At 42.1% G+C, this 24448-nt stretch overlaps 1 protein-coding gene across 1 annotated transcript in view; it reads left to right on the top strand.

Moving 5' to 3' along the window:
• Window positions 1-919: 919 nt before the first annotated feature.
• The window catches only part of LOC147889923 (uncharacterized), a 38990-nt gene continuing 15461 nt past the window's right edge, over window positions 920-24448 (top strand). Inside the window, exons 1-7 of the mRNA XM_087390691.1 lie at window positions 920-1061; window positions 1296-2120; window positions 7567-7841; window positions 8133-8222; window positions 8577-8711; window positions 8813-8931; window positions 9125-9286. Coding sequence (XP_087246817.1) covers window positions 1014-1061; window positions 1296-2120; window positions 7567-7841; window positions 8133-8222; window positions 8577-8711; window positions 8813-8931; window positions 9125-9286 — 1654 coding nt within the window. The 5' untranslated portion in view covers window positions 920-1013. The remainder of the gene's footprint in view (window positions 1062-1295; window positions 2121-7566; window positions 7842-8132; window positions 8223-8576; window positions 8712-8812; window positions 8932-9124; window positions 9287-24448) is intronic.

Raw genomic sequence — 24448 nt, 5'->3', positions numbered from 1 at the left:
TTATATATGATCATACAAATATTTTCAATTGCTCGTCTATTCGAAATTGCTTGTTTTCAATTTGTAATCTTACAATATCCCTTTCTTTTGTTGATTGATGCATGTTATCGATGTGAGGGAGCAAAGAAATCAAAGCTGGATACAACGTTGAAGGATGACGACACATTTATTCATATGGTTGTAGTCCATGTGATAATATTGTATAGACTACAATGAGGATCAGTTATTGTATCACCTTATTCATGTATTTGTTGGCCTTTAGCTTCCAAAATATCACGAAATCAATAATAAATCACCACCCCTGACATTTGCAGGGAGGATCGGGTCCTAACAGATAATAGACCTTGTGTCATGTCTCTGTCCACCATTTTACTCATTCGCTTTTATCCTTAAAATTTTGATAAAATACTAAGATTCATGTTCAATTTTCGAATTAGTAGTTATGTGTTCCATGACAGATGGGCTGCGTACCGACATCAGATGCGGCCTCATTCGGGGTGTTGGCAAAGAATGTGGCCATAGCTTGATGGAGGGCTTGTCCACACTCTGGGTTCCCGGGTTGAAAGTTTGAAGGGGCTGGAGACGACCGTTGGGAGGAGGGGTTTTGGGATGGCCGTTATCGGGCCCGCGCCCAATGGGGGAAGCAGGGCCGTCCGATGCTCCACGTGAAGGGGCCAGATAGATCACCATGGAAGCCGGGTGGTGTAAGGACGAAGCCACGCGGCACAACAGGCTATGGCCGGTGCGTGCGACGGGCTATGGCCGGTTTACTTGCTGCCGCCTACGAGCGAAGGGGAAGGGACAAGAGACACACACAATCCACGCGTGCTCGACTTCCTCCTCTGTTACATTTCTTGGAGCCTTGCATCGTCTCCCTTCTTCTTTCACGCAGCTCCAATTGCCTTGCTGCCTGCGTTGTCGTCTTAGAGCCAAAAACGTTTCCTAGTGACTCCGGATATTCGCACAATGCAGCACGGCTGAGAGTCCCTTGCTCGCAAAACAGACGTCGAGGCATGTTCACCGACGGTCTTGATCCATCTGCTCTTCAATGGGTTCAAGGGGTAAAATCTTGTTCCGGCTCATTTCTTTAATTCGTGTGCCGCTTTCATTAAGAGGCGCGATTTGTATTTCTGTAACTCTTGCAATGTGGATTCACATTATGATCAAGGCTTCTCTACAATACGCCGAGATTCCATCTGTTGACAGCCTGAAACTAGGCGGAGAGACACAGAGAGAGAGAGAGAGAGAGAGAGAGAGGTCCCTGAATTTCAAAGACAGAATGCTTTAAACTGCAGGGTGTGAAAGAGGAGGAGAAATGTATCGAGCCAATGTTTCCACGTTCAGCCGATGTGCTCAGCCCCGCGCTGGCGATGGAAACCGTTTTGTCAGGGCGCACTGTGGGCAAGGGATGGGGACTCCCTCCTACGCAACTTCACACTTCTCATTTTCACTCCGGTTTACTCCGTGCGCAGTTCGCCTCTTCGGTTGACGACTTGACTGAAAGCGTCGGTTCTGTGTCTGGTGATGCTCACAACCTCGAATACGGAGATTCATTGGATTCCGAGGAGCAGGAGTCCGGCCCTTATTCGGTTGATTCATCACCCCCATACAATGGACGGATACCGGTTTACCGCGCAGTGTACGGGCGTGGCGATAACATTAAAGACGATCCTGATATACAATTGAATGCTGTGCACCTGGAAGCTTGCGGAATCGATGAGTTCTATTACGAGAACGATCGGCGGCTGCTTAATTCTAAGCCAAACTCCAAGTCGAACTCCGTGTGTCATTCCAGAAGAGAGAGCTTTGGACGTTGGGAAGGTCGTCACGCTCAGGAATGTCTCAAAGCCAGATCTCCTCATGAATCAGCATATCCAGGTGGCTGTCTTGGAGGACCAGAACGGACGACATCATGCCATCAACAAGAAGATCAGCCGAAGTTCGATCGAGGAAATTATTCTGATGGGGAATCATTCGGCGATGACGGAAGCCTCGATGAGCGATTTGGAGAGGCGGAGGACGAATTGGTCCGTAAAGGCTTGTCCAGCCAGATGGCAGATCTCAGAATTGGCCGCGATTCAGCAAAGCATTCACCATCCAGTTTGCGAAGTGCCATTGAGGTTTGAGTCTGCTAACACTGTTTTACTCCAGCCAGCCAGTCTCTTAAATATCGTAGATTCAATCCGGAAAGTGCGTGACTACCATGATTTCCATCGTAGTTTGTTGTGTGGTCTTCGGCCAAGAAGTCAGTCGATCTATATCGAACACTTACCTTACGATAAGTCACGGATGCTCATCAAGAGCACGTTTCTTCTGCAAAGGTTCGTGACTCGTCGAAATTATTGTTTGTGGCATTAATAGTTGTCTGAGAGGGTACAATCCCGGATTTCTCCTAACCATAACTCCATCCTCTTTCTTTTTTTAAATGCAAATGATGCACGCACGGTCCACCAGTCGTGAGGTTTTTATGAACCGAGCTCAATGGTCTTTCCCTGCATTGTGTTTTAACTCCTCCCATCGATTAATTTTTTTTATAAAAAAAATCCTTCCATCGAAAGGTAGACAGTTTAAGTACTAGGGGGGACAGCGTAAGTACTATTCTGTCTCCCTTCGATAGGAGGAGTTGCTGTCTTGTGTATGCCTGAGATTGTGATTAGCGTGTTTTTCTGAGAAGTTGCTTCGTAAAGGCAGACTTGTAGAATGTTGATTTTGAGAATGTACTTAATTTCTAATTTTCGTTCAGCTGGATAATTGCAAGTTTTGTTACAAGCTTGAATGTGTATCGTGTGTTCCCATCGACTACTCTTTCTTGCATTGCATTGCATTGCTGTTATGTGATAAGGGTAGTAGCAGAAAGATGAGTAAGGATCATTCAACAACCTATGCCTTCTCTTTCACTGTCAACCATTTCTAATGCCAGAGGCTGCTCCTCAGAGTCAAAACAGCGCTACAGCTTGGAATGTCAGGCTGAATAGATGACAACTTGAGAGTTGAAAGGATGTACTGATGCCTTAAATCTGCACGTCTTCATGGTCAGAACGAAACAGGCATGATCCTCCTTGACATATCTCTTTTGGCAGATTGTGGTGTTGCTGTATAGCATTGTGACAATGGGCAGAGCTGAGGTAAGCAGAGGAATGCCCCTTGAATGTGCTTCTTTTGGCAGCTTCTATTGCTGTTTCCCAGCTTCTGTTGGATGGCCCATAGACATTCCTAATGTTCGAATTTCATATGACTGCTGAGACATAAAACATATTTACTCTTATGAAACATTCATTCTTATGACATGATGTCCATAAGCTGACTGATGACTATGATATCCAGGATGAGTATGAAAAGTTTCAGAAATCTGACTGCTCCAAGGCACATAGAACAAGGCTTCTTAACAACAAAATGAATATCCTATCTTACCATTCCTCTGGAGGAAACTCTGTTATTGTCTTACAGTACGGGGGGTTGTTTTGAGTGATGACACGCATGGGAAAAACAACATGAAAACTGGATCCACCTGGAGAAAGTTTTGAAAGTGTCACGGACATCACTCAGCCCATGGGCACCTTCATAACCCTAGGGCACCCACAAGGGTCGCCAAACCCCCGCGAGATAGACCCAAATAGCAACAGACAGACCTACGACAGCAGCCACATCTTCCATGGCAACCAAGAGGGCTGCACAACAACCTGGGCAGGCTCAGCAGCCTGTAAGCAGCAGCAGGCAGTAGAACTGCCACGTGGGCAGTCCACAGCAGTGGGGGTTTCATGGATATGCATCCTTAGCATTGTCTCCTTAGGAGTAGTACTATGGTGAAAACTTGAAACTCTTTTGCGAATTTCCACGTGTAATTTTAAAGAAACTAATTCTGTTTCAAATTGCTATTGCCTTGCTAGTTGTTCGAGATCTTAGAACTTGGATTTCTTGACAAGTACTTGATAAGCAGCTCTTGATGAGGAAACTCGCAGCCAACAAGAGTTGATAAAGAATCTCTGCAATCTTTGTTGTGCCCTGCACGGCATCTTTTTTTGCTCTCCTTGTGCGCATAGAGCGACGGGTAGGAGCAAACATAGTAGTCCTCTTTCTTCTCTAGTTCTCCGTATCCATGCTTCCTGTGATGGCCCTGCCTTGTGGCCTGACGTATAAAAATTCTTCTTCTTCTTCTCAAACTCTAGCGCTCTTCTTGTAGCAGTGCACTTTGCAAATATTTATTCTTTCTTTCGTTTCAGCGTTGAACGGAATAATTTTGTGACTAGATGCTTATGCCTGTCGTCTACAAAGGCAATTATAGTATTCTTATGCCTGTCGTCTACAAAGGCAATTATAGTATAGAACTATGCAGAACCAAGCTAAGAACTATAGCATATGCCTAAAATAGTCACGATTATCTTGTGGTTATATTGAGACAAGTATGATTTGTTCTTATTGTTTGCCATGAATTTAAGGATGACAATCAAGCTCAGTCCTAAGCTCCCATCAAAGAAACTCCTTCTCAAGAAGTGTCTAGTCAACTTCGAGCTTTGGTCACCAACTATGCCACGAGTCAATCTAAATTTCCAATTCCAGCATTTACTAGTAGGTTTATAAAGTGTATTAATTTGGTAAGTTCATATATCTCTTACCCAACTTGTACTATTAAGTAAGTACTCTTGTGCGTAGAATACCTCTTGGTCTTGCATGGCTCCATCTGGGATGGTAACAAATAACGTTAGTTTTGGTGAAAAAGTTACAAGTAACTAGTCTTTGTGCATTAGCCATTCTAATCTACTCGCTCATCAAGAGATCTCAAAGTCAAATCTATATCTAACTTAGCCCACTTACTAGCTCTTCTTGATTTAACCTTCCACGAGGTGTTCAATTTCAACAACCACTATCAAATTCAAGAATACCAAAATCGATGTTGTAGGATTCTTGACATTCATCTGCTTTACATACGACTGGTTAGGTTCCCACTATAGTGCTATAGTCATTACATGTCCACAAGCAAAAGGTATCCATTTCTCCATCTCCTCATGAAATCTCATCAATCGAGAAGAGTAATTATCCATAAATTCAATAAGCCCATCCAAATACATTTCACTATATTTTAATTTATTTTTCATTATTAAGTATATTAATATTCAAGGAGAGATTTACCAAGTGTCGAAATTACTTTGCTAACAATGTAGCGACAATTTCAATTCTCTTTTAGGTCACCCTACGTGAAAGTCAAGACATAGGATGTGTACATGTGTGCTAAAATATATTATTTCTCTTAGGGAAACAAGCCTTTTATTTTTCTTCGTTCAAGATATCAAAAAGGAAAAACATGCTAAAAGAAATATACCAATAAATAACAATAATTAAAATTTGGATAAATTATCATATTTCCAAACAATTCACAAGTAATTGAGATTTCAACGACAGATTAACTCCCAAAGTCTATATCACATTTAATAATAGAATCTATCTCTAGAATACGTCATAAGATTTATCATTTGTCTAACCCCAATTTAACTCAAACTTACATAGACATGAAATAATTTTATCCCAAAGTTATGCATCAATGTCAACACAAGTTAAATACATAATAAAGAACTCAACTTTATTTCTTTCCAAGAAATAGAGTTTTTAAAAAGAAAATTTTGTTTTCCTAGGGACACACAAGCCATATAGAGAGCCTAACACATGTCCTCCTAGACTTTGCCCATGGATACAGTTTCTATCAAAATATTTCCCTCTCTTCATGAGAGTTGTTTGTTTTAAATACAAAATTTGTCGAACTAATTAATGTTTCAATAGACCCAAAATTTAATATATTTTCTCTCTCCATTAGAGTCGTTTTAAATACCAAGGACAAGTTTTACTATTCCAAAGTCATACTCACTCAATTTATCCATGCACAACAAGAATTCTTGTTAGATTACTTTAATTCAACCAAGTCTTACTAATAGAATGGTTCCAATTCTAGCACAACTCTTCACATAAATAAAATTCCAAGAATCTATAAGATTCTTCTTTGGGCTTATTATACATTTCACTACACTTATATATATAAGTATGTGTCCAATCATTGTAGAAGGCATAGTAGTGCTGGCAAGACAAGCTAACCCATGACCCCTATGTGCTTAGGGGTGAATTGGAAGAGCTTTATCGTTGGGTGGTGAGTTCTAAAAGTTTGTTCCTAGCCTTCAACTTGTGAAGATTATTTGGGTTTTGACCCAAGGAAAACTACTTGGCAATGGCCCATTTGAGCAAGATGAAATTAGAATGTTTCATGCCCATTTGAGCAAAATGATAGAATTTTCTCATTACTATAATAGGTCCACCAGACGTGTGGAAATGCTATTTTCCACATGCATCCTGAATGCAAATTCCTAAGGTACGAATTCTTGGGCAATGATACACATCGCGTGGAGTCACTTGAGATAGACTTGGCTGTAAAATATATAGACCTGCAATGAGATAGGGAAAACTACTTGGCAATGGCCCATTTGAGCAAAATGAAATTAGAATGTTTCATTGCCCATTTGAGCAAAATGTTTCTCATTACTATAATAGGTCCACCAGATGTGTGGAAATGCTATTTTCCACATGCATCAAATTCCTAAGGTACGAATTCTTGGGCAATGATACACCTCGCGTGGAGTCACTTGAGATGGACTTGGTTGTAAAATATATAGACGTCCATGCTATTTGGAAATGATTGAAAAACACTATGATGGGTCATTAATGGATCCCTAGACCATCGGGGAAGGTGTCTCTTTAGGTCCTCTTTACATGATGGATTGGAATAGGATAGACAATCTTTTCGTACGTTCTGGCCCATCCTACATATTGGATTAATTTGTTTGTTTGATGACACTTTCACGAGGCTTGCTAGCTCTTTGCCTTTGATAGCAATGTTATTTTTGTGCAAATGTTAGAGGAGCTCCTATAAGATGACTTGATTTTCATACATGTGGCCATGTACGATAGGTCGAAAGTTTCCCATATACAAAAGCAGTCTATAAGTGAACGTTTCATTCCAACATGTACAATGAATGAAACCTCACATGGGTCTATGAGATCAAATCGGAGTGCCCATGTGATACCAATAGGCATGGTGGTATGAAGCTCTTGTAAGGTTCGGTGATGTTTTGACAAGAGGTCATGTCTCCACCATTTCAATAGAGAAGATCAAGGCCTAATATATCACCAATGCAAGTGAATGTGTAAGAAAACTTTCATTGCAATGTGTGCAAAGCATAAAACATTTTGTGATACAAATAGCCATGATATGCAGGGCAGCAAATCACCACCAAGCAAACTAGTGACTTAGTATTGAAGGTTCACATGATAGAACACTACTTGAAACTCAAAGATTACATCAAATTAAGACCAAGTATTATCCATGTGATGCATAACAAAAAATATAAATTCAATTTCAATAGTTGAGTTTAGAGGGAGGAGGGTGTGGAAAAGAAAGAGGAGGAATGAGGCATCGTCCTTGTAGTAGTTCATAAACTGTTTATTACAATTGTATTATAATTGGAAAATAGTAAACTTATTTAATTGTTTCTTATCAATTAGCATATTGACCAAATTCTTTTGCAGGATCACTTTTTTGGAGGTGGACAAAAGGGCTTATCTGAAAACCTTGGGGCCTCACCAAGTGCACCACCTATAACGGGTTCAGTCAGCATTGAACCTAGTGCTGATGCTGACAGTTGTATCCCTTCCACTTCAGAGTCTGTTGGCCCAAAATACAGTCATGATTTGGAGACAAAACACAGGAGCTTCTCCAGAGCAGCAGAGCCAAGTGCAGCTTTTACTTTTGGATTATATGAAGGACCACAAGCAGATGGTTCTTCAGCTGAGCAAATTGGAAGGTATGATGGTCGTAGAGGCATAAAAAAAGTTGATGTTCCTGTAAGAGGTTTTCAATTTCAACTGCTTGTATGAAGCAAACAATACTGAGGTGGGAATCGGTAGACAGCTGTTAAAAGAGGAGCAATAGCTGCCTGAGTGAGAGTCACTGACTTTAGCAGGGTTCCAGAACTAAAAGTGTGTCGTTTCACATCACAGCTGCATTTGTTAAGGAAAACGGTTGAAGTTACTGAAGTGATTAAATTCCCAAGGACAAACAGTTTCGAATCTCACACAAGGCTTATCTTGCTCAGGACTGCCTTTACAAATGGAACAGAGGAAATTGGTTCAGCGAGCAGGCAAACACCTACCTCAATAAGTCAGCCTAATGCTGTCCATCTGAGGTCTGTTTAACTATGAACAGGATAGAGACTTTACAGTATTATTCCGCTCATAGGATACACACATAGGATACACAATTCATACTCCAGAAAATATATTGTGCACTACCTTTGTTCTTTGTCTTGGTGACCTGGTGAAAAACTGGTTGCAATATGTTGTCATGGTGTCCTCTCTGGTCTCCTGATGATGAGGGCTTGCTTCTTCTTCTGCAATTTTATTTGGTTGACTTTCCTGGCAATGCAGCCTGGGTAATTAACAATGGGGGAGAGCAAGCTATTCCATATATATTGTCATTGATTTGTCTTCCATGGTTAAACTAAACTAAGTGTTAGATCCTTGCTTCTGTTGTTGCACAGTGGTTATGCTGCATGGCAGGCACTAGTAGCTTACGATGCCTGTGTGCGGCTTTGCTTGCGAGCATGGGCGAGAGGCTGCATGGAGGCTCCTGAGTTTCTACTGAACGAGTGTTTACTTTTGCGAAAGTCATTTGGGTGAGTCTGCAATCAATATCGGCGTAGCGCCCTGTTATCTATATGTACACATATAGACTTTGTGAATGCTTGCTTTTCTTATGTGTAGTGCTGGTGTTTAGACTGCAGCGTCTGCTATTGCAACCACAGGAGGATGGGATCCAAAATCTTGGCATTGAGTATTCGGAAGCAACCACTGTGAGCAAACCCAGAGGGGATGTTGGCAAAATTAATGTGCAAGGTAAGGCTGTGAACTTGCTCTCATTATTGCTGCATTTACTTTTCAGATCTCAATTTAAGGAATCGCTGACCAGTGCGTAAATTGAGGGTAATTTTGAGCAAGGCATCGAGATGCGGTTTACCATCTCTGAGTACAGTCTGTACATATATTGATTCTAACATAAGGTCCTCTCTTTTGCTGGGATGGGCCACAGTGAGAAAAGTCCGTGTCTTTCCTCACCAAGTCTTGCAAGCTAGTTCGTCACAACATGGTGCTGCATATGTGCAAGCTGGAGTACAATACATGCGGCAAGTATCAGGCTTGTTGAAGGCAGGCGTGAAAAGCTTTCGAAGCACAACGTCTATGGAAACCCAAGGTTTGATTATTCTCCACACACTGAGAATATGGGGTGCATCTTGTATAGTTTTTGTTGCCATGTCTCCTAAGGTTTTGAGGCACCTTGGCCTCTTTGGATTGACAGATTTGATTTAACTGCTTTACTCTTGAGTCTTCGTTGACTGATCATTGCGACAAGGGTGACGATTGCATGTTATATTAATATCTACAACTACCAAAGCATACCCTAGGGAATAAAAGACGAAAGAACTTAGATGAGAGAACATGCATTGTGAACTTACGCAGTTTGCAAGAAAATGTGCATTTGCCTCTATGTTGATGATTTGAATACTTTGGATTAGGTCCATCCGATAGCTATGCAGTGCACCACCTTAGATGAGAGAACATGCATTGTGAACTTGCGCAGTTTGCAAGAAAATGTGCATTTGCCTCTATGTTGATGATTTGAATACTTTGGATTAGGTCCATCCTATAGCTATGCAGTGCACCACCTTTGAAAATCACATGCATCATCTAAGTTTTTGTATTCCTTATGGTGAAACTGGCAAGCTGTTTCATGCTAATTGTACTATCATAGGTTGTACAACCTATCGTTAGGTTTAGCTTGATATAGTGTATGGCTTATCTTGGGCACTATGAACAATCACTTCTTATGAGAAGCGATGGTGCATCATCAACGTGGCTAAAATTTGAGTGGCCTTCTGTGACCTACTCCATGACCTTAGCTATGGTTGAAGAGTATGTGCGAGGCTTGTTAAATAAAAATTACCCATGTGGTCATCAAGTTGCACTCAAAACAAGGTCCGCCTATCCACCATGAATGATGGCTATTTATTGCAAGGTATGTTCCCTTGCACATGATTTTTTGCTAGAATCTTACAAGGTGGCTATCCATTGACTTTTTCTTGTAACAATTGTGATGCAAGAATAATGGTTTTGTTGAGCTTTTCAGCATGCAGCATAATGCTGCATAGTTTAAAAAAATAATTGCAATATGTACATCTACATATTTGACCCGTTCCAATTCGGGAAATTGTACTTCTTGAACCTTATTTCTCTATTCACAATGACAATCTACTCTCCACAAGGAGTTGGGGGCAATGTGTTATAACATTTTGAGAAAGATAATGACATGGAAGGCAATGGTGCTCTGTCATTGTCGAGTCCTTTAGTAGCCAAACTAAACTATTCATGCCATTTTGATAGTATAGAGCATTCTCTCAAGACCTTTTGGTTGACTTCAATTATGTTGTGTGTGTGTGTGTGTTTCCGTACAGTCCTGAGTTCTCACTCCCGTGCTTTTCCGTACCCTCCTGTGTCTCGCTTGTTTTTGATTCTCTACTTCTCCGTACAGTCCCTCTTGCCTTGTGGTATTTCAATCATGGCTTCAGGTTCGGATGTTAGTACATATGCTCGAAAAGAAAGATCTGCAGATGCTAAGCGCCGCCCTTCACAGCCTGCAACACAAGATGATGAACTTACTATGGAGCAATATGTGTTTGATACCCTCAAGGATGACTTTCAGCAGTCACGACAGGAATGGGGCAAACCAGTTCCAGAGGTCACGTACAAATTGAAATTGCCCTCCCTCGTGAATCCTCTCGGGAAGTTATCTCAAACCGCGGTTATAATTTTCTTTCCAGGAAGAATCGCAGCAGCCAGTGATGTTGTACAGATTAAGTCCATCCTTGGAGGATGCTTTGTAGAGGGAGTATATTTTGCATCTAGAGGCTTTTATGAGGTGCATTTATCAGATGCTTTATGCAAGCAGACGTTGCTTGAGCTTTCTCCCCTTTTTTACGGGAAGCAGATGGTACATGCTATGCCTTGGTCCCCAAACAAGGATTATCAAAGTCTTATACGACATCATTGTCCCGTATGGGTTGAGGTTGTTAACTTCCCAGACTATATGCATGAAGAATTGCCTGGCTTGGCTGCTACTTTGGGACAGGTCATTTGTCTTCCACGCCCTATGGGAAACCGTAACAGGTTCTGCATTCTCTAGGACACTGATTCACCCACCCCTCCTTCTATTGCAGTGGAAGTTGAGGGAGTGCAATTGGGAAAAAAGTATTTTGAATTGAAATGGGGTGTGTTTGCAGGAGCTTGTTTTGCCTGCCACAAGTTTAGGCACCTAGCCTCTGAATGCCGAATGGTTCTACATCAGCCCCCTCCCAATGCGTTACCGCCCCAGACACGGGAAAAGAATGAGAATTTGCAAGCTAAGACAGCAAATAGAAATGGAGCAAAGAATGCCAAACCAATCAATCAGGTGCAATCACTTGTTGGAAAAGGAAAAAGAGAAGATGAAGGAATCTGTGGGAACAGATCGGGATGGTTTTCGACAGCCTAAGAAGGTGGTTGTATTGAAGCAACGCCCCTTTCAATCTCGTCAATGGGATGCTTCTTCTCCCTCACCAGGACAGGCTTCCACTTCAGCTCCTGTCCTTCAAAATTGGGTGGGGGGTTTGAAAAAGGGCATCCCCATATGTGATTCTGAAGAAGGGGAGAATGCTATATCTTTCATGGATCATGAAGGCATGCAGCCCATGCAGGCAGAGGCTTTGCCTCTCTGATATCTTGTTTCATACTTATACTTTTCTATATATACCTCTTTCATGCATCAAACACTTAAGTGCTTTACATACAATGTACAGAGCCTCTGCAATGTCTCAAAGTGGAGGTTTTTCTGGAATTATGTACATAAAATGCAGCCAGATATTGTTTGTTTGCAAGAGCATAATCAACACTCTAAGGCTGGTCATCATGATTACTTTGGCGGTTATGATATATATTATGCTGGTACCATGATTACTCTGCAATGTCTCAAAGTGGAGGCTTTTCTGGAATTATGTACATAAAATGCAGCCAGATATTGTTTGTTTGCAAGAGCATAATCAACACTCTAAGGCTGGTCATCATGATTACTTTGGCGGTTATGATATATATTATGCTGGTACCACTATCTACTCAGGTGTATGCATAATGGTTAGACATGAGCTAGAGCCTCAGTTAGCCTTCAATGACAGCAGTGGCAGATGGATGGTCATACAATGTAATGTCAATGGTGATATTCTTGAGTTTGCATCAGTCTATGCCTCCCAGACCTCTGCCATGAGGGCTTCTTTATGGGATTCTTTAAGCAAATATCCATGGAGATCTAATGCATTTATCTGTGGAGATTTTAATAATTCCCCTCTGCCAAGAGATAACACCACTTCAAGATCTCATATGCTATTATCGGAAAGGCAGAAATGGGATAGCATGCTTCTTTCTGTGCAGGCTGAAGATTTATGGCTGCTTCTCCATGGGTCAGTGCCTGGATATACTTTTCATCATAATGCATTTACTACATACTGGGCAAGGCTTGACAGATGGTATTTGTTTTACCCACAACAATATGCAGATTTTAGCCCTCATCTCCTCATAGATTTCTCATTGGGCTTGTCAAATCATGCCCCATTGAATCTGCAACTTGGTATGCCACTGGATGATTTGCCACCTCTTTCCAATAGATTACTACATGTTAATCAGGCTTATTTCCGACATCACTATTTCCAGCAAATGATTAGACTTGCAATTCATCCCTTGCCTTTGCATGCCCAGGAGGACATGGATTATGCTTGGGACAGTTTTGTCTCTCGTATACAGAATGTCATTAGGGAGTATGGAAACTGGCATATGACTAAATGGAGGAATGAGGTTAAATGGGCAAAAAGGACAGCACAACAATTGACTGAATTTTCACATTTAAGGCCTCTCTCTGAATCAGAAAATGATTCCCTTTCACATGCTCGGATCAAACTGACTGATAATGATCAGAGGAAATTGCACAAATGGCAGATTAGAGCAAGAATGAAGCCCCTCATGGATAAGGGCTGCTCATCAAAAGCCTTCTTCCAGGGCCTGCATGCTACTCGAAAGAAAAACTCATGTCTAAGGGTAAGGAAGCTAGATGGCTCTTGGATGCACTCGTTCTCTGATCTCCAAGATGAATGCCAAAATTATTTCCAGAAATTGTTCTCTGCTCCTGGCTCCCCATCAAATCAAATGACTGATGCGAGGACTGAATTTCTTCAATATGTTTCTGAGATAGTGGAAATGGATGATGCTCTTACATTGGAGAGACCTTTTACTGACACAGAACTTGATAATGCATTGTCCCACCTCAGCAAATACAAGTCCCCTGGCTGGGATGGCCTTATGGTGGAATTTTATATTTCTTTTTGGGATGATTTGAAAGATGTCCTTTTGCAAATGATCAATATTGCCTGGCAAGAAAATCACTTGCCGCACCCTTGGAAGCATGGCATAGTCAAACTTGTGTCCAAAAAACATCTGTGTGACCATATGTCAGATTGGAGGCCTATTACTTTGATGCCTGTAGTTTACAAACTCATTGCCAAAATGATTGTGTATAGGCTTCACGGGATACTGAATGCGGGCCTTCATTGTTATGCTCTAGCCGAGATAGCATGACCTCGGATAGATCGGTGGGCATTTTCTCTTAGATGACCAACTTTTGTAGTAATTAATGTGCGTAATTAAATGGTCAAGAGAAGTAACTGCCAAGGTCCTAGGTGAGGGCGTAATGGCATTGACTAGATAGTTCTAAAAGGGCTAGGGCCTAGGTGCATCTAATATGTAAATTGCCAAGGGGCAATTGTTTTAAAAGGGAACTCCAAGAGAGGGGTGAAAAAGGATGCATCTAAGTAAGGGCCTAAAATGTGACATGTGGCCAGGAACTATCTAGGGAGATTGGGGTCTCAAGGAAGTTTCCGAGAAAAAAAAAAAAATTAAAAAAAAAAAAATCCCTTTCAACAAAATGGAACCAGAAGGGCAGAGTTCAAGGGTGAATCCTAGTGAGTCTAGAGCTCAATCTACACAACAGATGTCACATCACGCAGCACCTACATTGATTGGTAGGATTTCGATATTAGAGGATGCTTTACAGCAGATTATGAACCAGCAGCTTCAGGTGAATGCTAGTCAAAATGAGATTAGGGAGATGGTGCAAGCCTTGTCGGCTAGACCGTCTAGGATTGACAAGGGCAAAGCTCCAGCAGAGCCAGAGCCCAGTGTACATTCCTTAGAGCGCGCTAGGGTCAAAGTGCCCAATATTGCTAATTATAGACCGGAGAAGTACGCTGGTCGGATGACCGAGCGCAGCTCTGATGTGATCGAGGTTTGGTTGCACAAGTGGGAAGAAGCCTTCGCCATTTGTGAGATTAAATCCGATCTAAAGAAAATCCGCGAGGCCACACACCTGTTTATTGAGGCAGCGGATAGATGGTGGATAAAGCAACAGAAGGATCAAGTTGCTCCAACCACCTGGGAAGGGTTCAAAACTGAATTCAAGAAACACTTTCTCCCACCTGATGAAGAATCCCGAGCTTGGGATGCTTATAGAAATCTTCGTCAGAGGAGCTTGTCAGTGGCAGAGTACACTGACAAATTTAGGGAATGTGTTATGAAAATAACAGACCCTCTCCCTATGTCGGTTCAGTTAAAAGACTATATCTATGGACTGAACGACAAAATAAAAATGGAAGTTCGGGCTAAATATGTGACTACACTAGATGAATCTATAGTAGTAGCCCTGAACTATGAGGATGCTAGAGGTAGGTCTGGTGGATTTGTGCAGGCAGGGACTCAGTATGAGCACCCGAGGAAAGGGGGATTTCAGAGGAAATGGGTGTCAAAGACAAGTGTCTCACAGCCAAGTGGCCAAACCAAGTAGGTGAAGCCGGTTGAGGGACCAACAAAAACAAGTACCACCGTTGGGGTGAAAAGGAAAATAACTCCAATGGCAGCCCGGGCTTGGTCAAAGTCCTCATTGACCCCTGAACAAAAAGAGAAAGCTAGGAAAGAAGGATTGTGCTTCGGCTGCCTTCAGCGACATCAGTGGAAGGATTGTCCACTGAATAAAGATCGTCGCACGGCTAATATGATAATATCTGAATGCGACGTAGAAATGCAGGAGAGTCCCAGTGCGGAACATATGCAGATGCAACTGGCGGGACCTTCTCAGAGGTTAGTACCTTGTTTGTTATGTGTATCTGTTGCTAAGTTAGTGACGAGTGCACCTGATAACATCCTATCTAAGCCCGCAGCAACGGGGTATACAGCCTTCAATGATACGGAGCTAATCAAAATGAAAGGGCAAGTGGCCAATCATGATGTCATTGTGTTGTTTGACTCAGCGTCGACTCACAATGTGATTAACTCCAAGCTCGTGAAGAGGCTGAAATTAAAGACAAGTCCATCTGACTATGCGTACACAGTCAGGATGGCAGACGGAAGTTCAACTGAAGTATGGGACCAAAGGGTTACCCAGTTGGAGCTTCGGATTCAGGACTATACTGAGAAGCTTGATTTTGAAATGACCAAGCTTGCTCATGCGGATATAGCCCTGGGAATGGCGTGGCATTCTAGTAAGAATCCAGCCATTGATTGGAAAAAGCACGTATATCAATTCAAGATGAATGATGTGCTTTATGTCTTGCGAGGTGAAAAAGATATACCTCAGGGACCGTTGGTTTCCGTGATGGAAATCAGGAAGGCTCAAGTAGAGTTTTTGTACCTTTGCACCGCATCGGTAGAGCCGGTGGATGAGTCTTCGGCTAGCACTGATGTTACGCAAAGTGGTGAGATGGCCAAGCTGGCTAATCTTATAACAGAGGAGTTCTCTGAATGCTTTAGGGATGAACTACCCTATGGGTTACCTCCAGAGCGGAATGTTCAGCATAAGATAGAACTGATCCCGGGGGCAGAGCCTGTAAATAGACCTCCCTATAGAATGAGTTTTACTGAAGAAGCAGAGGTGCGTAGGCAACTGGAAGAATACCTCAAGTTGGGGCAGATTCAACCAAGTTTCTCACCTTTTGCTTCACCAGTGATATTAAAGAGGAAAAAGGATGATACGTTTCGCCTCTGTATAGATTACAGAGCATTGAATAATATCACTGTTAAGCACAGGTATCCGATGGCTCGGATTGATGATTTGCTAGATGCATTACATGGAGCCGTGATTTTCAGCAAGATAGATCTTAAGTGCGGCTATAATCAGATCCGGATTAGAGCCGAGGATGTGCATAAAACCGCTTTTAGAAGCAGGTTTGGTCATTATGAGTTTTTGGTAATGCCCTTCGGACTTACCAATGCTCCAGCGACTGAACGATTTACTACGTCCGTATATCGGAAAGTTCGTAGTACATTTTATTGACGATATTTTGATATTCAGTAAAAGTGTTACTGAGCATTGTGAACACTTAAGGATAGTGTTCAGTACTTTGAGGAAAGCCAGTCTTTACGTGAATAAAAAGAAAACTATACTGTGTATGGTTAGGCTTGAGTATTTAGGGTTCATAATTACTCCACAGGGGGTAGAAATGGATCCGAAGAAAGTGGCTGCGATACTAACTTGGCCAATCCCTCAGAGTCTGACCGCGTTGCGATCATTCTTGGGATTTGTCCAGTTTTATAGAAGGCATATCAAAGGATATTCCGAAATAGTATCGCCATTGACTGATCTGACCTCAGATAAAGTACCTTTTATTTGGGGACAGAATCAACAAGAAAGTTTTAACACCATAAAACAAGCTGTGGTCTCAGGACCGGTGTTAAAAATAGTTGATCCCCAGAAACCGTTGTTCCTAGAAACCGATGCAAGTGGCATTGCGGTAGGAGCAGTCCTCCTTCAAGAGGGAAGGCCAGTAGCCTTTGAAAGCAAGAAGCTTTCTCCCTCTCAAAGGAATTGGCCAACTCATGAATTGGAGTTGTATGCTGTTATCCATGCTTTGAAAACATGGAGGCATTATCTGTATGGTTCAGAGTTTTATGTGGATGTGGATCATGATACTCTGAAACATTTCTGTAAACAGCCTGACTTGAGGGGCCGCCAAGCTAGGTGGGCAGAGCTCATGCAGGAGTTTAATCTAACGATTCGGTACCGAAGAGGAAAAGACAATAAGGTAGCTGATGCGTTGTCTCGCATTATGCACAATCTGAGTTTCACGGTATTAGAGAGTGCTCTAATGACCGAGATCAGAGAAACTCAGAAGGTGGACGAGTTTGTCCAGAGCTTATGGCCTAAGGCTCATGTGTTAAAACCCGGGGAAAATGAAAAGGATGACCTGGCATCCAGAAAAGGCCAAACTTATGCAAGATATACCATAAGGGATGGTATGCTAGTTAGAAATGGCAAGGTTGTAGTACCTGGTCAGAATGATCTCAGGCAGAGAGTCATTCGACAATGCCATGATAGCCCGTGTGCGGGACATCCAGGTGTCGAGAAGACATATGATCTCGTGAAGCGAGATTTCTTTTGGCCAAAGATGAAAAAGCATATTCATGAATATGTGACACGGTGTTTCTCGTGTCAGGTAAGTAAGGCCGAGCGGGTGAAGCCACCCGGACTTTTACAGCCCTTGGAAATACCACTAAGTAAGTGGGAGAGCATTTCCATGGACTTCATTGTAGGGTTACCTGCAACACAAGGTGGGTATAATTCTATCCTTGTGGTGGTTGATCGTCTAACCAAGATGGCTCACTTCATTCCGACTAGAGAGTCTATTAGTGCCCCGCAAGTAGTGGATTTGTTTATTAAACATATATTTCGTCTGCATGGATTGCCTAGATCCATAGTGTCAGACAGAGATGTCAGGTTTACCGGTCATTTTTGGACAGCGGTATTTGAGACACTAAGGACTGAGTTGGGAATGAGTAGTGGGGATCATCCTGAGACGGATGGTCAGACGGAGAGAGTCAACCAGACTTTAGAGGATATGCTGAGAGCATATGTGTCATTGAGGCAACATACATGGGACAAGTGGTTGCCATTGTTGGAGTTTGCCTACAATGATAGGAAACATTCATCTACTGGGTTCAGTCCGTTTGAACTGAACTATGGTTATAGGCCAGCCAATCCAACTATAGTTGGAGTACCTCAGAAAGTGCCTAGTGCCGCGAACTTTGTAGTTCAGATGCGGGAGATGCTAGCACTTGCGAGAGCTAACATCCGCCAGGCTATGGATAGAGCCAAGGTGTATGCGGATGAAAATCGGTCTATAAGAGTATTTGAAGAAGGAGAAAAAGTTTTTCTCAGAATTCCTTCGCACTCGAAGTCGTTGACTTCAGGAGAGTGTGCTAAGTTATCACCTCGATACTGTGGGCCGTGGTTAATTCTAAAGAGAATAGGCAGTGTAGCCTATAAATTAGAATTGCCACAGGGGTGTAAGGTGCACCCGGTTTTTCATGTTTCACGTTTAAAGAAATTTTTGCATACAGGTGACTCACTAGTCGAAGGTGTGGTTTTGTTTCAGGAGATAGAGGATATTGCAAGGCGCAAACCAACAAGAATCCTGGATCGAGGAACGATGCAAATACGAAATCGAAAGATACCCACGGTGTTGGTTGCATGGCATGGTCAGCCTCTATCGGAAGCTACCTGGGAATCCGTGTACCAGTTGCGGAGAGCATTCCCAGATTTCATCATCGAGGACGCTGATGCTTGAAGAGGGAAGGAATGTTATGCTCTAGCCGAGATAGCATGACCTCGGATAGATCGGTGGGCATTTTCTCTTAGATGACCAACTTTTGTAGTAATTAATGTGCGTAATTAAATGGTCAAGAGAAGTAACTGCCAAGGTCCTAGGTGAGGGCGTAATGGCATTGACTAGATAGTTCTAAAAGGGCTAGGGCCTAGGTGCATCTAATATGTAAATTGCCAAGGGGCAATTGTTTTAAAAGGGAACTCCAAGAGAGGGGTGAAAAAGGATGCATCTAAGTAAGGGCCTAAAATGTGACATGTGGCCAGGAACTATCTAGGGAGATTGGGGTCTCAAGGATAAGGATGAGGAATAATCAAGAAGATATATGTAATCAGACGAATCCTTCCTTGAGAGTTGGGCTGGGTGGATTAATAACTTGCCATCGCCCGTGACTGCGCTAGCATAGGAATAGTTGGTAAGAAGGGTATGACATTCATCCTCATCAGTATGGGTTTGTGCCGCGAAGACAAATCCATGACAATATCTCCAATGCATTGACTGCAATTGAATATGCTAAGTACTCGCATCAAGATGTGCTCATATTGCAGGTAGATATTGCTAAGGCATTTGACACAGTTCAATGGGATTTTATCTCTCAAATCATGACAAAGTTGGGCTTTGGTCCCTTCATCCTCATCAGTATGGGTTTGTGCCGCGAAGACAAATCCATGACAATATCTCCAATGCATTGACTGCAATTGAATATGCTAAGTACTCGCATCAAGATGTGCTCATATTGCAGGTAGATATTGCTAAGGCATTTGACACAGTTCAATGGGATTTTATCTCTCAAATCATGACAAAGTTGGGCTTTGGTCCCTTCATCCTCATCAGTATGGGTTTGTGCCGCGAAGACAAATCCATGACAATATCTCCAATGCATTGACTGCAATTGAATATGCTAAGTACTCGCATCAAGATGTGCTCATATTGCAGGTAGATATTGCTAAGGCATTTGACACAATTCAATGGGATTTTATCTCTCAAATCATGTCAAAGTTGGGCTTTGGTCCCAAGATAGCAAATGCAGTTTATTGGCTTTATTCTGGCTCTACTTCTCAGTGCATTCTTGGGGGTCATCTATCTCGGTCATGGACATTGGGTAGATCAGTTAGACAGGGCTGCCCTCTTAGTGCTCTCTTCTATGCCATTGCGACCCATCCCCTCTTGATGTATCTTGATCATCTTACAAACATAGGACAGATGACTGGTCTTAAAATCCCTGGGGCTGCATCTTTTTTGGCACAAGCATATGCTGATGATTCCTTCTTTATGCCATAGAATTCTCCTCGGGAAGTTCACATGCTTATGACCACACTATCATTGTATAGATTGGCAGCAGATTGCATGTCAATTTTGACAAATCTAAATTGCTTCCCCTGAAACAATGTGACTGGCATTCTATTCTCTGGCCAGGTCAGGTGGTGCATTCCAAAGATGTAGTCAGGCATTTGGGATATCCTATAGGATGGCATATCACCAGGAAGCAATGGTTAAAATGGATCTTCCAAAGACTTCAACATAAACTGGAATATTGGAAAATTTCTACGTGGCCACTTCACGTCAGGCTCAGAATAGTACAGTCTATTGTAATGTCCTATGTCCAGTTCTTTTTGCCTTTGTTGCATTGGTCCTCTAGAGATATTTCAATCTTTACGTCTCAAGCTATGGAGATGTTATGGAGAACAAAAACTGCTGTGAAAGCATTGAGATTGATGAAGATGCAAATGGTGTGCTCTCCTAGGATGCATGGTGGACTTAATGTTCTCAATATAAGATATCATGTACTTGCAAGGAAGGCGACTATGCTCCATACTTTTTTCCGTCAACAACAGCCATGGACTTGTATGATAGCATCCATGTGTGTCAACATGAGGACATCTGCTTATGGTCATTGGACTACTGATCGTTGGGAGGTTGTCATTGGAAGATTTGCAGGGAAGATACCCGGCTGTCTTTTCTCTACTGCTCTGATACTTGACTGGAAACAAGTACTTTCTAAGGTCAAATGGGCTCCTGATAATTGCTCGGGGACAAACTCAATGAGGAAAGAAAGTATTCATTGGAGTGTCATCTTTGACATTCCACTTGCTTTACAGGAACCTGTTCGGGCATATAATCTCATGAAATTGGGAATTAGATACATAAATGATGTGGTGGATGATCAGGGCTATGTCTTATCTTTTCCTCAGGCCACTGCTTCCTATGCATTGGGAATGCATCATAGGTCGATATGGAAGAAAATTGCTGATTTGTTACATCCTCTTCTACCTGTTCCTCTTGTGGCTGGCACAGACAGGCTTATGGATTGGCAATTGCAACCCTTTGCTACATGCTCTCATCCTGTTCCTCTGCCTGCCTTGACCTCCATCAAAGCCTACAAGCTTCTTCAGCTTGCTCCATGGATTCAGCAATATGCTAATACTTTGTGGCATATCAAGAAGCCCCTCTCATGGTGGCGGAAGAATCTCCGGATATAATGTCCTCTGCTACATGCTCTCATCCTGTTCCTCTGCCTGCCTTGACCTCCATCAAAGCCTACAGGCTTCTTCATCCTGCTCCATGGATTCAGCAATATGCTAATACTCTGTGGCATATCAGGATGCCCCTCTCATGGTGGCGGAAGAATCTCCGGATATTATGGAAGTGTAAAATGCCTTTGAAACAAAGAGTTTTTCTTTGGAGATGCATGACCGGCACATTGTCAGGGGGAATCACACTTGCCAAACGTCACATTGCACCATCCACATGTTTACGATGTCAGGCTCCTTCAGAGACTGTCCCTCATTTGCTTTGGCACTGCCCGTGTTCTAGGAACCTCCTCGGGAGAATTTTAGATCATCTTCGGCTCCGTTTCCCGAGTCACAGATTTGGGAAACATTTTTTGTTATTTGGCAGATTTATGAGGTCTTTGTCTCAATACTCACTATTTCTCTCATGGGTGAGATATTGGGCTCTTTGGACAATCTGGAGTGAGCATAATTTGGCATACTTGGGTCGGCAGATTCACAAGTCATATGAATCTTTCCGAGCCTCATTGCGGCAATCCTTATATGATGCCAGCCATGAGGGTGATATACATGCTTCTTGCATAGAGCTTTCTTTTCATGTTTCTGATCTTTGTGATACTCTCCATTTTGGAGACTTCACATCTTGTAAATTTATGAGAATATAAATACACTGCACTGGATTTTACTTCAAAAAAAAGTGTGTGTGTGTGTGTGTTTTCTCTTCTTGCTTTTTGATTGCTTGCAATCTCGTGCCTTTGATCGTGATGTATATTTGTCCTACAGTGAGATTTTCTCTTGATGTATTATACCTCTCCCTTTCTGTTGAGATTTTCTGTATATTTGTCCTACAGAGATTGGCTTCCAACTTCTTCAATTGTGTTAAGCTCTTGTTGACAAATGCCTTTGCTAAGGTTTGTGTCAATGGATTAATGGCAGAATCCTTTTTGTTGAAGAGATCCATAAGATAGGGATGCCCTATGGCCCCTTCTCTATGTGCTATAGCTACTGACTCTTTCCGTCGGCTACTGCTAGACAGAACCCAGCAAGGGAGACTCAAGGGTATTGAACTTCCCTCAAGAAAGGAAATGGTTAACCAACAGTTTGCTAAGGATGCCAACTTAACCCCAAGGATTTCTCAATAGGATGTTTAAACAAATTTAGAATTCCTTGACCTCTTTTGCAAAGCTTATGACTCTCAAATTAACCATTCGATGAAGTTTATCAGAAAGGCTCTTTATAATAATATCTTAAGAGATTATAAGCTTTGTTACATCCTCTTCTACCTGTTCCTCTTGTGGCTGGCACAGACAGGCTTATGGATTGGCAATTGCAACCCTTTGCTACATGCTCTCATCCTGTTCCTCTGCCTGCCTTGACCTCCATCAAAGCCTACAAGCTTCTTCAGCTTGCTCCATGGATTCAGCAATATGCTAATACTTTGTGGCATATCAAGAAGCCCCTCTCATGGTGGCGGAAGAATCTCCGGATATAATGTCCTCTGCTACATGCTCTCATCCCGTTCCTCTGCCTGCCTTGACCTCCATCAAAGCCTACAGGCTTCTTCATCCTGCTCCATGGATTCAGCAATATGCTAATACTCTGTGGCATATCAGGATGCCCCTCTCATGGTGGCGGAAGAATCTCCGGATATTATGGAAGTGTAAAATGCCTTTGAAACAAAGAGTTTTTCTTTGGAGATGCATGACCGGCACATTGTCAGGGGGAATCACACTTGCCAAACGTCACATTGCACCATCCACATGTTTACGATGTCAGGCTCCTTCAGAGACTGTCCCTCATTTGCTTTGGCACTGCCCGTGTTCTAGGAACCTCCTCGGGAGAATTTTAGATCATCTTCGGCTCCGTTTCCCGAGTCACAGATTTGGGAAACATTTTTTGTTATTTGGCAGATTTATGAGGTCTTTGTCTCAATACTCACTATTTCTCTCATGGGTGAGATATTGGGCTCTTTGGACAATCTGGAGTGAGCATAATTTGGCATACTTGGGTCGGCAGATTCACAAGTCATATGAATCTTTCCGAGCCTCATTGCGGCAATCCTTATATGATGCCAGCCATGAGGGTGATATACATGCTTCTTGCATAGAGCTTTCTTTTCATGTTTCTGATCTTTGTGATACTCTCCATTTTGGAGACTTCACATCTTGTAAATTTATGAGAATATAAATACACTGCACTGGATTTTACTTCAAAAAAAAGTGTGTGTGTGTGTGTGTTTTCTCTTCTTGCTTTTTGATTGCTTGCAATCTCGTGCCTTTGATCGTGATGTATATTTGTCCTACAGTGAGATTTTCTCTTGATGTATTATACCTCTCCCTTTCTGTTGAGATTTTCTGTATATTTGTCCTACAGAGATTGGCTTCCAACTTCTTCAATTGTGTTAAGCTCTTGTTGACAAATGCCTTTGCTAAGGTTTGTGTCAATGGATTAATGGCAGAATCCTTTTTGTTGAAGAGATCCATAAGATAGGGATGCCCTATGGCCCCTTCTCTATGTGCTATAGCTACTGACTCTTTCCGTCGGCTACTGCTAGACAGAACCCAGCAAGGGAGACTCAAGGGTATTGAACTTCCCTCAAGAAAGGAAATGGTTAACCAACAGTTTGCTAAGGATGCCAACTTAACCCCAAGGATTTCTCAATAGGATGTTTAAACAAATTTAGAATTCCTTGACCTCTTTTGCAAAGCTTATGACTCTCAAATTAACCATTCGATGAAGTTTATCAGAAAGGCTCTTTATAATAATATCTTAAGAGATTATAAAAGGTAAGTTTCTATTTATCTCCCTTTCACGTATACAGGATTTCAAATTTGATTATGGTAAATATTCTCTTTTACTCTTAGAACATAGACCCTCTTTCCTCCTTATACTAAGTATTCAAAGATTCTCTCTTACTCTTAGAACGGGACTCAAAGCGGAGATTCAATAATTATGAGAAATGATCACGCTTGTACATGCTAATCATCAGCTCCAAGATCTTCTCGGAAACCCATCTTTTGTTCTCAAGATGTTTGGTAGGGAGGAGAAGGAGAAGCATGCAAGGGTAAAAAATAGGAGAGAAACACAATTATGGAAGTATATAGGTCATAGGGCAAAATT

The sequence above is a fragment of the Dipteris shenzhenensis genome, chromosome 19 (genome assembly GCF_047967505.1).
Source record: "Dipteris shenzhenensis isolate YYH24624 ecotype China chromosome 19, Dip_SZ_1.0, whole genome shotgun sequence".
NCBI classification, from domain to species: domain Eukaryota; kingdom Viridiplantae; phylum Streptophyta; class Polypodiopsida; order Gleicheniales; family Dipteridaceae; genus Dipteris; species Dipteris shenzhenensis.
This window is presented reverse-complemented; position numbering and strand designations above follow the sequence as displayed.